A 16,492-nucleotide genomic window follows, 5' to 3' on the forward strand; every position below is an offset into this window, starting at 1 on the left:
CTATCATGCAAGCATACTACACCATTTTTATACTGTGTACTTCAAAGTCAGCTGATAACATTTCACTAGAATTGAGCAATACAATGAAACTGGTATTTCTAGCGGAGGGGAACAAAGGTTGTGTTAGTGACAACTGCCAGCTTACCAAGGGAAAACGGCTGAGGAACATCTTGGAAATCTAACAAACTGTTTTACCTACGAGTTCAAACACAGCAGCCTCTAAGATCTTAGCACATAAATCTGTAAAACATAGTAATTTTCTATGGCACTTCATACACCTTTGGTTCATTTACTTTTGCTACCCAAAATCAGATGCTGAGGGAAAGACGCTCTTCGTCCCAAATGAGCAAATCATTTAAAGCCCAACAATCTTGTTGGAGCATTATTTATTTATTTTTTATCTGTCTACTGCCTTGCATTGCAGAGGGCAGTCCTTGCTGCCCACAGTGCCCATACTGCCTGCACCCAGCTTTGGTGCAGGCATGCCCCTCTGAACTCTCCCTGCCTCCTGCAGTGCCAACCACTTCACGGGTATGAACCAACCTCTCCATGCTTTCAATCACCAATTCATACCTTTAAATAGTAGTTTTAACAGAAGGCCTGGAGGTAAGCCTGCTGTTAACCGGCTGCTATCACAACACCCGTTGACTTTGCACAGCACTGGCCATGACTTACTGAAGGCAGGGAAGGCAGTAAAAGCAAGAGGATTCACTGTGACCTTTAGACATATTTAAGAAGCTTTAAACTAAGGTGGAGCAACAAAGGGTTGCTCAAGCTCACACCAGATCATTACAGTTCTTCCTGGGTCACTTGGGAGTGAGACAGCATAGGACTCACTCATGCATACATGGACAACCTCAAGCATGGAGCTAGATGAGACCTGTAGACCTCTCTCCCCTCACCTAGCCTTTCTGCTCATTGTCAAAACTGATACCTATTAGTTTTTTGTTGTTGTTAAAAGAAAACTGAATGCATCCAGCCCTGCTGGTTGCAGAGGCATGCCTTGGGATGTGGCAGGCCTGCAAACTGAGCTCAGGGTAGGGATTTAAACTGGGGCTGTCACTGGGGTAGAATCTAGATGTCATGCTGCCAAGTATTCTGCGCTTGTGTCTCCTCTTTGGCCAACCAGACTTTGACCTAGATGTGCTCACCAGATGAGCCCAGAGAAAAATCTACCCTTCTACACACTGCAACTTTGTTTTTGGTGAATTGGCATTTTCCAGAGGAAACCTGCTTGCTCAAAGACTGCAGATCTACTCAAGAAGCAGACCTGCCTCCAAGCCCAGGAAACCTTCAGTCTCCATCTCAAAGTAGACTTCTTTCTACCTTGTACTGTCCAAGTGATCAACATCAGCTGTAGCAAAAGGTGGCATCCATGATATTTCTCTTGTTCCAAACATATTTGTTAATACCTTATTGAGAGGACTCATCCAAATACTTTTAAAATTTCCAAATAAAAATCAGCTGATTCTCTGCCTCCTGATATTTGCCAACGTGTTCAAAAATCCTTCCTTGCACAAAGTATGTTGCTTTCAACCTGTCATATACAAAGTGTGATACTAGTTCAGCTACTCCTTATCAAACTGCAGATATGCAATTCCCAGTGCCCTGCTTAACATTTTAATTAAAAATAATAATAATCTGACATTAGGATGTTATCTAATTATGGAAAATACCATGCTATTTTTTTCAACAGTCCCTATTTTTGCTAGTAACGCTAGTGTTTCAGACTCCAGCTCTTTTAAAACTCCTGTACAGGTACACTTGTTGCTCCTCCACTTACACTTACTACTTTGCTCCATAATCTATGCCTTAAATGATTGAGTTTCAGAGAGAGGCTCATCCAAAAGGACCAGATGACAGATAGTTGGGCTCTCCAATATGCACTGTGCTTTGGAACAAAGCTGAGAAGTCACTTAAGTAATATGAAGTAGTGCAGAAAATTACCTGTGTGAAGTCCTGCATGCTCCAATTTTCTCCCCAGCCTTCACTCTGATAGATTTAAAATAACGTTTGTTCCCTAAGGCTTCCAGTTCTTCAAAGCCCCTCCTACACTGTTTAATTTCCAGATCACAAATTACCCACTATGAAAGATTACACGGCTCTTTCAGTCCACTTCATTAGAGTTGGACCTCTGTCTTTTAAAGAGTGTTGCTGGGCTCCAGAAGTCCCTTCCTTTGTAACTATTTTACTGGATTGCTTTACACTTCAACTCCACAGCTCCTTCATGACAAGTCTGTGTAACTAAGAATTTTGCTTTTCTGTTATTCTCCTCTGCAATGTTTTATAACACAAGACTCATTTTTAGTAAAGAATCTTCCACCCCTGAGGATGCTGAACCTGTGATTGTACTGTGGTCACTGCTATTTAATGACTCAGCTGTAATTATATCTTGAACCTGTTCTTACAGTTTAGTCCTAAATCAAGGCTAACTCTACAACAGCCTGTTAACAGTAAATGATACGTTAAGTAAATCAAAATGTTTGTTCACCAAAATGTTAGCCAGCTCCTTCCAAGATCTGGCCAGATAGCATGGACATAATTGAATTTACTTTTTCCAACAGGTTTATGAAGATGTATGAACCTGGTTTTCCCTGAAGACCCATGAAATCCATAACCTTTTTCTTGTCTGGAATAGAAAATGTCTGAATACCCCTATTTCATTAAAATGGGGGATTTATCACCAACACAGATTTGGCTGTGTGGTCATCACTATTCTAATTTTTCCTCAGACTTTATGGGAACTTTTAAAGCTAGTGCTCTTTCACAACTTTATGACCAAGCATGCCTATCCTGTATAGTTTGATGGCAGGTAGTACAGTATCTTACTGATTCTCATTATCATCCCCCCACCATATTTCAATCAATCAAGCTAGCTATATCAGGGTCTTTTAAAACTGCTGGGCAGTCTACTATGACTATTTTTATTTCACGTTTCCACACTGGTATACAGACTTCTTCCTTGTTTTGACCACATGCCTATTTCTCTTTCAAATCTTCAGTCCAACACCTGGTTGCTCTTCCAGCATGCACAGCTCTGCTCTCAAGCTCCTTGTACCATGTGTGCCCTGAAACTCACCCGTTGCCCTCCGGTTGAAATGGTCACACATTACTGGTGTTCCTGCTCAGCTCAACCCCTGAGATCCTCAGCCTTCCATCAGCACTCGTTTAATCAGTCCTCCCAAAACCCTGTCCACTTTCTGTGCCATCAATCTAGTTCCACTACAGCTGAAGTGGAAAACAGCCTACACTACAAAGTAATAGAATTCACCTATTTATCATTCCCTTCCTATTATTTTCTCAGGTACACATAAAGACTTTTGGATAGAGGTACCACCATGTCCTATATGCTGTCTTCTTCCCAGGCAACCAAATTTGGATTCTCAAGTATTTCGACTTCTTTCATATGCAAAGATGACAGCCCCAGGACTGCCCCAAGCACTCTGATATCTTCCTAGACCTATTTTTCTACTCATCAGTTGGACCACATAATCATCAGGAGCTGAGCCTGTATTTCCCACCATTAAATCCTCTGCCATTCAAACCTTCCAAAGCCATCTCCCCAGCTTCTGAAGGCAGCTCTTCAACATGCAGAGAACAACTCCTCAACCAAGTCTTCTCCATAATTATAAATTGCCACTTTGGTCCTGTCCAGTTACACGTCAAATTTCCTTAAATAAAAGATGAAGAAGCCAGTCCAGAGGTGAGGACAGACAATGACCACCTGCAAACGACTCCATCCCATCTCTTCTACAATAGCTCAACCACTCTGGCCTCAAGATGCTTTCTGGATCTCATAGTGCAACATTTGTTGCACTAATATTTTATCACAAATCACTTACAAAATGAGTCCTTTTTGCACTCCAGTGTGCTGTACCTAGTGCAATTAAACTGGCATTCTTTAATTTCCATAGCAAAGCAAGGATTTTTACTTTATGACCACATAAAGTCCATCTTTAAAAATAGAGTGACTGCTAACTGATTATTTTTAATTACTTTAAACCACCAATTAAAGACTTTCATTGGACAAAATAAGCTACATATGCCCTTGCAGAAACCTGCAAGGGCTCAATTAACAGGACTTTTATTGACAGATGAAGCTTGAAAGACAACTTTTTTTTTTTTTTTTAAAGCAAGATCGAAAGAGCTCCTGAACACAGCATTGTCAAAAGACCTATCCACAAACCAAATTATTTGAATTCATGAAAGCAGAGATGACAAGTACATTAATTTGCAGTGCTTAGTTCAGAATTATTAATGGTAGAAAAATAATTCAAAGTATCTAGTCCCTGTTTTACTCAGAGACCTGCTTGTTTTGCCTAGCTGTCCTTCACCAGCCCCTGGCTATGAAGAACATCATTTATTATTTAAATATTGTTTTAAAATGAAAAGAAATTTAGACAAAGTTGATAACCCTGTACCTGACAAGACACTGTCTTCTCTTCTCAACCTCTGGTGCTGTTCACACAAAATTTTTCTTAATCTCAGCTACCCACATGGTTCCTGATAAGCCAATATTACATTGCCAGCTCTTCTCATCATCACTCGAGCGGGAGGTTTAAATACCAGATTTCACTAAATCCTTTATGCACACTTGCTAGCCGCATGATTTCTTGAAGCACTGACAGATCAGTACGCTTTCACGGTTTGCCTATAAATGTGAAAGCTGGACCGGTTTCTGCTGGACCAGCGCAGAAGACACGAGGAGGCCTTTGGAGACCAAGTTCTCGCTGTCCGTCCTTATCACGTGTGTCTTGAGGAGCTCGGATCAGCTGACATTGATGAAGTGATACGTGCTCCCAAAGAACAGCCTGTCTGAGGTCCTCTGCCTGTATAAAACGCTAGAGCAAAAGGCAAGCCTGGGAAAAGCAAGTTTCAGATGTTAGGAGACCACAAGCGATAGAGCCAACAGCTTCCAACGCACTCACAAACTATGGTGCAACTCGGACAGACCACAGAGAAATAAATGATGCTCCTTAGTGAAACACCACGGCAAGTCCGACCTGAAGGTGAGAAAGATATGCAAACCAGTATGGCTAACCTCTGAATTACGATACCCTGAGGCGTCCTATCCAGACAGGTACTGCACAAGATGCACATTTGCTGTCCTGCCCTCTGGCACACAACAATATGCCTTTCTACCCAGGCAGAGGTAGAAGGAAAAAAAGCAACCCTTACCCCCAACCTTTGATCAGATCTAACACTTGACACTGGCTGAAGGGTGCTGAAGACCTCATGAGCACCTGGTGATTTGAGCTTGATTCACGTATCAAGACATTCACCAGTGACAGAAAGAAAGAAAAAACACCACCACTCATTTTCTCCACCCTCTGCTCCCAGGAGTATGAATCACCCAGGGGCACACGTTTACGATGAGCGCGGTGAGACACTGGAACAGGCTACCCTGGGGATGCCCCATCACTGGAAGTGTTCAGAGTCAGGTTGGATGGGGCTCTGGGCAACATGATCTAGTGAAAGATGTCTCTGCTCGTGGCAGGGGGTTGAGCCAGGTGACCTGAAAGGTCCCTTCCAACCCAAACAATTCTGTGATTCCACGGTTATATGGATCTAGCCTCTTCCAGCCTCCACGCGAAGCCTGCATCTTCATCTCAGCCCTAGGAATATCAGCACAGCCAACAACCCAGAGGAGCTGCAAACACAGGATTGGGGTCAGCTCTGCACTGGAGACCTGTGCTGACCCACCCTGAGCCACGGGCCATACAACCAGCGTGGCCGTGCGAGACCCCTCTGAGGGCACACGAGCTGCACAGACTGACAGCGAGGCAGTGCCACCGCATGGTCAAAACCTCTGAGATCACGTCAGTACTGACACGACCTCTTGCAACAGTCACCAACGTGGACTGAAAAAAACAGTCCCTTCACCACGTCCAGTATGAAACCCAAGCTCATTTGGGTTAACATGGTCATATCAAGTCATCTTTACACATAGTTCTACGCAAAAGTCAACACGCTGACCGGCATGATATTTCAACATATAGAGGTTTTTCTTTGAACAGTAGTCTAAACCTCTTGAGAAACCATTGACTTTGGCTTCCTCATGGTGGGCAGCAGATCAGCTCCTGTAATGGCCTCTCTCGCTCCAAGTTTTCACCAGCCAAGAGGGGCATACCCTTCTACACTGCAATTGTAACTCCAAACCTCCCTCCCCTCTGATCTGCAGCAGAAAGAATTAAGCTTTTCTTCACTTTCTGCATGTTGCAAGATAGTGTTTCAAACAAACAAACAACAAAACAAAAACAAACAAACAAGCACACACATACAAAAAACAAACAAACAAACAAACACCACAACAACACTGCACCACAGCAAGGAAGGCTCAGAACAAACTTCCATTATCAGCACTGTAGCCAGTCCTCTTTTCACTTCAGTTTCCTACAAGTACTAAGCCGAAGAGAAGACAAAGACATATTTTTGCAAAGCTAAAGGCAGGATGGACAGCAAACCAACTGACAATCCACAAAGCCAAAAAATGATCTGAGTTAAGACAGAGTTATCTGCTGAAGGAGATCCAGAAGATGCTCAAAAAAAGCATTCTTCCAGCTGAGCCTCAAAACTACAAGGAGCAAAAATGGCCAGCAATTTGCACAGACAGAGTCTCCTGTTTGGTCTAGGACTAGGTCTACACAAGCAATCGCTATGGCATGAGCCAAGTGGGGCTTTACAGCAAAAAGGTCGGTGCTCAGGACCTGACTGCTGCATTATCTGTGTTTTGGGGATTTTACTCTCCCATGAATTGCAGCTTGGTCCCGCTGGTTGTTGGGACTTGTGTTTTGTCTTTGTTTAACCCACAATGAAAGTTTGCATTTTCTGAGGCTGCTCCACGATCAAAACCAAGGTGTGTTATGCAGGGATGACAGAGACTTCATCGTCCCAGATTTTCGACGGAGGCTGTATGAGCGTGCTCCTGATCTAAGCTATCAAGCTAACGCAGACACAGCCCCTGCTGCCCCGGGAGGTGTGCTGGGGGGCTCCATGTCATCTGGAAAGAGACATCCATGTGCTTCCCAAACCCAGCCTGAGCAGGAATCTATCTTTGAAGGACTGGTGGCCCTCCAGAGTAGAAGCTCAGGATCAGATTCTCCTCCCAGACACGCACGCGGCAGTGGTATCAGTCTGAACGGGGACAGCAAAGCATTGTTCAGGAACATCCAGCCATTCACTTGGTCCTGTTTTAATCAGTCAACAGTCAGAAACAGATAGCAGGGTCAGAAGTCCTTTATCTTTCCGCACTTAATCTCCAGCTACCACTTCCTGTGAAAACACACCTCATTCCTTGTGAAATGGATTCCACTCTCCCTCTTCTGTGATATTTTGCCTCAAATGGGCTGCACAACTATTTACTATTTTTATAGAGGCAGGCGTGATGTGCTCTGCCTCTCCTGACAAGCACTGATCCCTCTCTGGCCCCAGGCGCACACCGCGGCCGTGTTGCTGGCACCTGACCGGGCCCGTCCCCGTCCTGCTCGGCTCCACGTCCCCTCTGCCCATGGCTTGCACCTGCCCTACGGGCCAGGATGCTCAGGAAATGAATTGCAAGCACCACCACCTATTCTCCACAAGGAACGCCAGTTTATATGCTGAAACATCCCAAATGTGGCCAATGCGTAGCTTAATCACCTGCTTCTGTCTTATTACAGGCGCTCTGAAAGCCCCAGGAAGCTGCTGAGCTCTCTTTTTCCCACCCTCCAGATGGCTCTGGAAAGGACACCACTTCTGCGGCTCTAACTGGCCAGCAGGATCTTATCCCCCAGAACAAGGGCTTTGTACCCGGCTCAGTACCTGAGCGAGTCCCCAGCCTCCTCCCGCTCACAGCTCAGCATGGGTCTTCATTACTGACAACAGCATCGCTACGTGCCCCCAGGCAAGCACTTAGAAATGCAAACTCCGTCACCTTTTCCCTTCCCATGCATTTCTCCATCAACAGCTTTTACTCGATCCAAATTGCAATAAAATATCCAGTACACTATTGGAAGATTAACTTTGTTATCACCTGAAAGCTGCTATTTGGTCTTTACTTCTGTGTGATACCTATAGTTACGCAGATTTGCATTAACTACAAACAACGCGTGGCCCAGCAAATCCTGGTATCCCACCGGTACGTTGCAGGAGGTGGGATGCACGGCCGGCTACTCCATAGGCTGACTTTACCCTGGACTTGTAGATGCTGCTAAAACAGTTCCAACGAGAACTGAAATTCTTCAAAAAAACAAAAAGTAGAAAAGAAGGGAAGGCAGGTTAAAAGAAGCTCACAAAGCGGACCCAAGACAACCATCTGGCACAAACAATATGATAGCAGGGAGACAGCATCACTCATCTGAGCCAAGCACACAGCCCATTCAGGGCTCCCCCACTCCGGCACAGGAACTTCAGCTGCCAAATTAGAGAAGCATTCTTCATTTGCCATCAGCCCATTATTCTCAGTAATTTCAACACAAGAGATTCAGCTCAAAAGAAAAAATGCCGTGTGCTGCAGGTCCAAAGATTAGGCTCTGGTTAAAGCAGTCTGTTCAAAAACGTTATCATTTTGCAAGTTCATTAGATTAACCTTAACTAGCCCAAAACTATATATATGCATCTCCTTGCCACATTCACAACCCACGCACAACATTTTGCGGTGCAGAGAGCTAACTCATGTGAAAGTAACCAGAGTAAAAGGAACCACAGGCTTGAAAAAACACTCTGGGCTGAAATTATCTTTCATTGTTACAAGCGGCACAGGAGATTGCAACAGCTTAAGGAATCAAGAATAAAAATGGAACTAGCTTGTTTACCTTGTCAGTTTTGTCAAAACATTTTGACAACACTTCGCATGCAGTCAGCTTCTCTATTCTGCTACCAAAAATTCAGATCCTTCCACCTCTCTTTACATGTCATAGAACAAAACCAAGAGAGCAAAAGTTTAAGTGCATGTGCAAGAAATACAAAGGCTGGCACAAAAACTGAAAACTATGCTCGACTCCTTTTAAAATAGTACAAACATCAACATGAACAGTGACCCTTCAATTACACAAGCTGAGTTAACATGAAGCGGACGGGCAGTAGAGGAGGATAATAAGAAAATAAAAGGAAAGTTTGAATAAGTCTGACATAGCAAAGTGAAAAAAAAAAAAAAGGTACAAACCAAGATTTAAAATTTGCTATTTAAAAAATTATAAATTATTGACAGTGTCCTTTTAACAGTGAAATTCTCTCACGTTTTAGGCAGACGCCTACATCTTAACAAGCAATCCAAGCCAGTAAGAAGCAGTAGGTTTTTGAATGAGAAAAATGAAAAATGCACAGTAATGGGGCAATTTGCTTTCACTGTCTTATTTCCAACTCACCTACGAGAAAAGGAGACTCATTTTCTGCATGTCAGACTAGCAAAAATTAGGAAATTTGTTGGGTTTAGTTATACTCCGAATTTTCACATTTCATGAGAGTCCCCCACAATGTAAACCTGTTTTAGCATTCTTGTACATTAATGTCAGGATTTCCACTCCAGCTCCCACAAATTCTGAAACAGACAAGTCAATAAGATTTGGTATATGCCCTGAAATAGGAAACGGGAAGTCTAGGTTTTAAGCAAACAAACAAACAAACAAACAAAAAATAAGTTGGTGCTCTGGAAGGTGGTGGATCCAGACTCACTGGATCCTCTGAATTCTTCAATCTAAACAGGTGGAAATTTTACTTAAAATAAGAGTAAATAATAATAAAAAGTTTAATCCATTCAATTTAGAGAAAAGAAGAAAGTGGCAGACCTTGGAGGAAGGGAGACAGTGTGCAGGTGCAAAAACATAACATGCTGTAGTTCACCACCTGATAAGAAATCAGAGTTTTGCTTTGCTCTATTCTTTTTTTTTTTTAAATGCCAGGGAAACATATCCCAAAGGACATTTTTTGAGTTTACGGGTACTAAGCTACATCAAGGTGGAAGAAGCATGGAGTGAAGACATGCCAAAAACTTCAGGTTTTCACAAACCATTATTGAAAAAGTGCCGGTGTTTTTAGCAAAAATGCATATTAACCAAATCACCACTGACTAACCCAGGCCACTTGCGTATGGAAAGCTGCATCAATCTGCAGCACCAATGCTGACATTTTTGCCTTCTCCTTCCACCCACCTCCCCGATTTTTTTCCTTGGGAGACATACAGCGCCACTGCATTAGAACGTACAAGAAATGAAAACAGTGAGTACAACTGATATAGATCCATTGACTTTTTATTACAAATGTACTTGATCACTTGGCTTCAAAAAGTTTAAATCAATCCCTATTTTCTGTACGCCAGTACAAAGTAAAATCTATTTTACAAATTAAATACCTAAAAATTTGACAAAAATATTAAAGTTTGATGGAAAAAACAGTTATAAAAGTCGTAAATCCCCTTTTAAGAAGGTAAGAGATAACATCCCCTCCCGACCCCCACAGTCCTGTTATACAATATTAATAGCCATTTTTTAGAATAGGTAGGTATATTTTGCTGTTAGCATACAAGTCACTCTAATAGCTTTATCTGTATATACTCCAGTTAGTGCACGAATGCCATCTGATTGAATATAACCGACTATCTCTAAGTGATCCCTAATTTACATTTAAGAGCTTGCATAGTTTGAAGGGACAAAGGTCACACTACAGCTAATCATAAAAAAAGGTGGTTACAGTGCTATTTTTCAAGGCAACAAAGTCATTGCTCCCAAAAGACGCGGGCGCTCGGCTCCGAGCCGGGGGCCGACGCCCCGCAGCCCCCTGCCCGCCCGGAGCCGGGAACCGGGAACCGGGAGCCGGGAACCGGGAGCCGGGGCGGGCGGCAGCCGGGGGGCGGCTTGCGCTGCGCAGCCACTTTCAGCCCCCCGCAAGGGACGCGCAAGAAAAGCGACACTGTCAAGTATTTCTTGCTCTCCTCTCAACGCCCTCCGCCGCGGCCGGCCGGGTCGCACCGGGACTCCGGGCCCCGCCGCCCCTCCGCACCGGCACGGCCCCGGCACGGCCCCGGCACCGACCCCGCTCCCGGCCCCGCTGCCCCCTGCGCGGCCGCGGCGGCACCGGGGCAGCACCGGGCAGCACCGGCGCCCGCCCAGCGCCTCCCGGCCGCAAAGCAGCCCGCAAAAGGACCGCAAAAGAAGAGGCAGGAACCAACAAGCGGCTGGTGCTTTTTTTTTTTTTTTTTTTTCTTTTTTTCATTTTTTTTTATTGAACTTCTCAGAGACAGAGCGGTTTTATTTTTTTTTTTTCCTTTCGTTTTGTTTTTGTATTTTTTTGTTTGGTTTTTTGTTTTTTAAACAAAAATTAGACTTTGACTTCGGAGGACATTTCTCCGTTAGTAGAGAACCACTTACAGGGAGGTCGCATTTTAGCGGTAAATTACTTGACAGTGTCCCTTTAACTTAAAATAAAATAATGTCAGTATTGCAATGAATTTCAAGTTTTCTTGCACGTAGTCATTATAAAGTAGTTTTTATCATGCTCTTGGACCTATTCTACAAGACATTTAAAAGCATATCACCAAGGAAAATATAAGGCATACTTCTCAGGAATTAGATAACTTGGCACATTTGAGCATACTGTCTTTTTTAAAAAACAACACATATGGTCAAATATACCTTTAATCTTCCAACATTAAACAGGGTTTTATGTACTTTATTTTAAATACTGAGATATTAGAGCCTTGGTAAAGTACCGAGCACCTCCGAGAAAACAAAACAAAACAAAAAAAAAAAAAACACCAAACAGAAAAAGCAAAAACAGAACAAGCTCAAATCCCACAAACCTTTACAGTCATTTAGTCTTTCATTATCATAATTCATAAAGTCCTAGAACATATATAATGTGCATTAAAAGGAAAAAAACAACAACACACACACACGAAAAAAAAAAAAGGAAAAGCCCCCGAAAAAACAAACAAATGAGACAAAAACTGACCACAAGCTCTCAGACACTGTTCACAAAACTGCCAGAGGGGTGTTACGCTGCAGTGGTTTGGCTGGAGCTGCGCGGCCCGTGCACGTCCCGAGCCAGCCGGATCCCGGGCAGGATCCGGCAGCCCGGGGAGGAGGATGCTCCGGTACTGCCCCGCCAGCAGCCGGCCCCGCGCCCCAGCTCGGGAGTCAGGAAGGGCACTTTTGCTGTGTTTTCATTGACTCGCGCTACTTATTGCTGATAACACAAAACATTTTTGGAACTATAAGCAATGGGTGTCAATCCGCAGTACAACTTTTCAAACTGTAGTAAACAGTAGAACCGAGACAATCAAGTAGCAAAACCAAAGCAATTAATTTCCTAACTACGTCTAGCAGCATGGAGAATGCAGTCCTGTACACATCACAGTTGAAGTACAACAGTAATAAACGAAACTGCTCATCGAGACCCTCCAATTAAAAAGCAGGTTATTAGACAATGTTTACATGCAATTGAGAACCATTTCAAATGTCACATTATGCACTCTGAAAGCTTATTTTACTACTTGGAAATAGGAAAGTGCACATTAAAGCAATTTTAAACATTTCCAGTGATTGTTAAAGAAACAGAAACACCTAACTACGTTCATCTCATATTTAACCTTCTGTTAATACTAACAGAAAACTTCTTTAAAGGGAAATGCATGGTACAATGGAAACAGCTTGTTTTGACACTCACAGTACATCTCCAAAACAAGAAAAAAAAAAGGGGGGGGGGGGGGGGAGAAGGGGGTAATTATAATTTTCAATAGAAATAGGGGACAGTAGAAAATAAAATGATTTAAAAGATTTTTTTTTTTCCCACCCTGCTGAAACTCCATCCTTAACAATTAGCAAAGAAGCACAGACAGCTTCCCCTTCCTACAGATGGTGCCTTCTACGTACAACAGCTAGGTCTATGACACGGTTAACTTTGCCAAGAAGGTTAAGAAAAATGATTGCATCCCAAAAAACTTCTGAGTGGAACAAGATCCTAGTTTCTCTCAAACGCTTTCTACTGAATTCCAGCCAAGAAAAAAAATAATAATATTTTGCTTTTTTACTGTTTAAGGCATCTTTTTTTTATAACATCTTCTCTTCACTCGTCATGATGATAGTCATGCAGCAGTTTAATGATAAAAATATATTAATATTTTACTATACAGCAGCAAGAAGTTAGTCAATTAAAAGCACAAACTTTTTTTTTTTTAAAAGAAAAAAAAAACAACAACTGTAAAAGTCTATTATTACAAAGAATTTCATTTTGGAGAACGCAACTGGACAGATTAGTGTTCCGACAAACTCTGCGTTTCCCTACCCTAGGCTTCGACTTAGAGCTCACGAGTATGCGCTCTGGACAGGAGGCTGGCACGGGGAGGGAAGGGTCACAGCTACGCTCGTCGGGTATGTAGCCAGTAATAGCTAGCACCACAGCTACATGGAAATCCATTACAAACACCAGCTTGGCTTTCACTTTTAAACGAAACTCAGAATCCCATGGCTCAGTAGGATCGCTCTACAACTGCGTTGCACTGATTTTTAGCAGGCCTACAGAAGTTAACAGCACTGGCACAGACCAAAGTATCGGTTCAGACCTCTTACAAGTTTAGGAGATAGCGCTAGTGCCAGTGGTGACAGAAAAGACTTGCTACCTGTTGTCCAAAACCAGGTTTACTGGAAATTGCTGCACGTTAGGTAAGTACTTTAAGTACACATAATAAAAAAAATATATTATGAACAATACAAGTACATCTCATATACACAATAATGACAATACGCCTACTTAGTTGTAAACCAAACAGGTGCAGAAAAATATTATGGGAGGAAATTCTTTACTTTCTCTCTCTCTCTCTCTCTCTTTTTCCTCTTTTTTTTTTTTTAATATATATATTTTTCTTTTTACTATTTGAATAACTTTGGTTCAAACGTAAAAATCACAAGTTAGCAAATTTCATTTAAATGCCTTTTTTAATAATTTTTCTTCATGTTCACAGAAGTTTCACTGACCATTTTTATATGTTTAAGGTCCAGATGCAATGCATATTGTATAAAAGAGAGCACTTATTGTTTACCTTGCATGAATTAAACCTACGTACCTTTTAACTCTACAAACTTCTGCATAACATTTAGACAAAGCTCAGACACACAGCATGCCTAGCCCTCATATATATATACACATCTCTAATCACAGGTATATAGGGTGTCAAATATACTATAGTAACCTCCATGTAAGGTTCGAAATTTGGTAACAAAATGAGAAGAAAAAACTAAAAATATTATTTTACGTGTTCTAAAATATCTCTTTTTTTTTTTTTGTGCTAAAGTCAAATGTTAGCTCAACATGAAAAGGACTTTTTTATATAATTCAGCAATATTATAATCTTGACCATTTTTGCAAACACTTTTAATAATAATAGCTTAAACGTGTACAAAAGTTCTCGGTTAATTAGGGAAATAAACACTCAGTTCTTTATATTTTTAATCAAGTAGGAAACACAGTTCATATATAATGTTATTACTTTTTTTGATTTTTTTTTTTTTTGTTTCGTTTTGTATTTTTTGTGTTTTTTTTGTTTTTGTTTTAGCAGCTGCTTACTGTTTGATACGGTGGGTAAAGTGGAGGAACATCCAGCGATGGGTGGCGGGTCGGAGGCGTTGTTGCTGTCGGTCGGTGGAGGCTGCCGGGCGCGGGGGGGTGCTCCCGGGGGGTCGTGGCCGGGGACGTCTGCTGCTCGCCGCCGCTCCCCGCGGCCGCCGCCCGCCCGGGCGGGCGCAGTCTCTGTCTCTGTCCGCTCGGCGGCGGGGGCGGCCGGCCGGCCGGCCGGCGGGCGGTCAGTCCTCCTCGGGCTCCTCGGCCTGCAGCAGGGCGCCGGGCGGCCCGGCGGAGGCGGCGGCGGCGGCGGCAGCGGCGGCGACGACGGCGGCGGCGGCGGCGCCCCCCTCCGCCTCGGGCGGCGGCTCGGCCCCGGCCCCGGCGCCCGCGGGGGCGGCGGCGGCGGCGCGCTTGTCCCGCTGCTTCTCCTGGATCTTCTTCATCTCGTCCGAGTACTTGCAGAAGGTGTGGCCGAACTTGGCCCAGACCTTGTAGGGCACGGTGATGGAGTTGCGGTAGGTGGGCTTCACCTCGCTCACCCGCATGAAGACGCCGTACTTGTTGGAGCCCACGTCGAAGAAGAAGCGCTTGTTGTCCACAGTCAAGGAGGTGCCCTCGGGCAGCTCGGCCGGCTCCTCCTCCACGCCGTAGTCGTCGATGAGCTTGGCCAGGGCGTCGCGGAACTCGATCAGGCCCTGGGCCGGCAGCGCGATGGTCTGGCCCTGCGCGGCGCCCAGCCCCGGGCCGCGGTTGACGGTCTGGCGAACGCGCAGGAAGCGCCCGCGCTGGTTCTCCTTCAGATCCATGTAGTACTTGCGGTTCTCCCGCACCAGGAACTCGCTCTTGAGCGCCCGGCGCGGCTCGTCGGCCGCCTGCGCCAGCTCGGGCGGCTGGCTGGGCCCCAGCTGCGCGTAGTGCTCGATGAAGTCGCCCAGGTAGTCGCGGAACTCCACCGCCACCGACATGGAGAGCGTCAGGCGGCTCTTGTTGCCGCCGGCGCCCACCTCGGCGATCTTCAGGAAGCGGCCCTTGGCGTTCTGCTTCACGTCCAGGTAGAAGCGCTTGTTCTGGATGTCCACCCGCTTGGAGGCCAGCTCCTGCGTCTCGTGCTGCAGCCCGCCGCCCGGCCCGCCGCCGCCGCCACCGCCGCCCGAGCCCGGCCCCCCGGCGCCCGCCGCGCCCCCGCCGCCGCCGCCGCCGCCGCCGCCGCCGCCGCCCTGCTCGCTGCCGCTGTCTCTGTCCGCCATGATGCCGCCGCTCCGCCCGCCGCCGCCGCCGCCCGGCCGCGCCGCCTCGGCCGCCGCTCCGCCGCCGCTCGCCCGGCGCCCCCGCGCCGCCGCCCGCGCCGCCGCCTCGGCCGCCCCGGCCGCCGCCCGCCGCCGCCGCCGCTCCGCCCGCCGCCGCCGCCGCTGCTGCAACAGCCCCCGCGGCCACCAGCCGGCCGCTCTCGCGAGATCTGCGGGAGCGAGGAGAGGGCGCGGGAGGCGGCAGAGAGCGGCCCCGCCGCCGGCCGCCCCGCCGCGCGGGCAGCAGCGCCGCGCCGACGGGCGGCCGCACCGCGCGCAGACACCGGCACCGGCAGCGACAACGGCACCGCCACCCCGCACCGCCACCGCCACCGGGTCGCACCCCCTCCGCTGCGCTCCTCCAGGCCGCGCTGCGCAGACACCGGCCGCCGAGGCACGGCCCTGCCGGTGGCACCGGTGGCGGCACCGGTGGCGGCACCCCCCCACCCCCCCGCCGTCCCGTCGAGGAGAGGGACCTGCGGAGGGATGGGTGCCCCCGAGGAGCCCCCCTCCGCCCCTCACGGACAGCCCCTGCGGGAGGTGGGGATGCGGTGGGTCCCGACTGCCCGGGGTAGCGGCTCGGGGGCACCGCACCGGGCGCCCCCACGGTTTGCGAGGAGCCGCCCAGCTCCCGGGCTCGGCCGTCGAAGGAAAAGCCGGCGGCAGCTTCCTCG

The 16,492-nt window shown here is 46.3% G+C and overlaps 1 protein-coding gene across 1 annotated transcript; it reads right to left on the reverse strand.

Moving 5' to 3' along the window:
* Positions 1-408: 408 nt before the first annotated feature.
* On the reverse strand, positions 409-15,797 carry PURA (purine rich element binding protein A). Its single transcript, XM_068698696.1, has 2 exons — positions 7,013-15,797; positions 409-6,909 (listed from the first exon to the last, which is right to left on the reverse strand). The coding sequence occupies exon 1, from the start codon at positions 15,777-15,779 to the stop codon at positions 14,772-14,774; it is 1,008 nt and encodes a 335-aa protein (XP_068554797.1). The 5' UTR covers positions 15,780-15,797; the 3' UTR covers positions 409-6,909; positions 7,013-14,771.
* Positions 15,798-16,492: the final 695 nt, after the last annotated feature.

Source organism: Anas acuta, chromosome 14 (genome assembly GCF_963932015.1).
Source record: "Anas acuta chromosome 14, bAnaAcu1.1, whole genome shotgun sequence".
Classification (NCBI taxonomy): domain Eukaryota; kingdom Metazoa; phylum Chordata; class Aves; order Anseriformes; family Anatidae; genus Anas; species Anas acuta.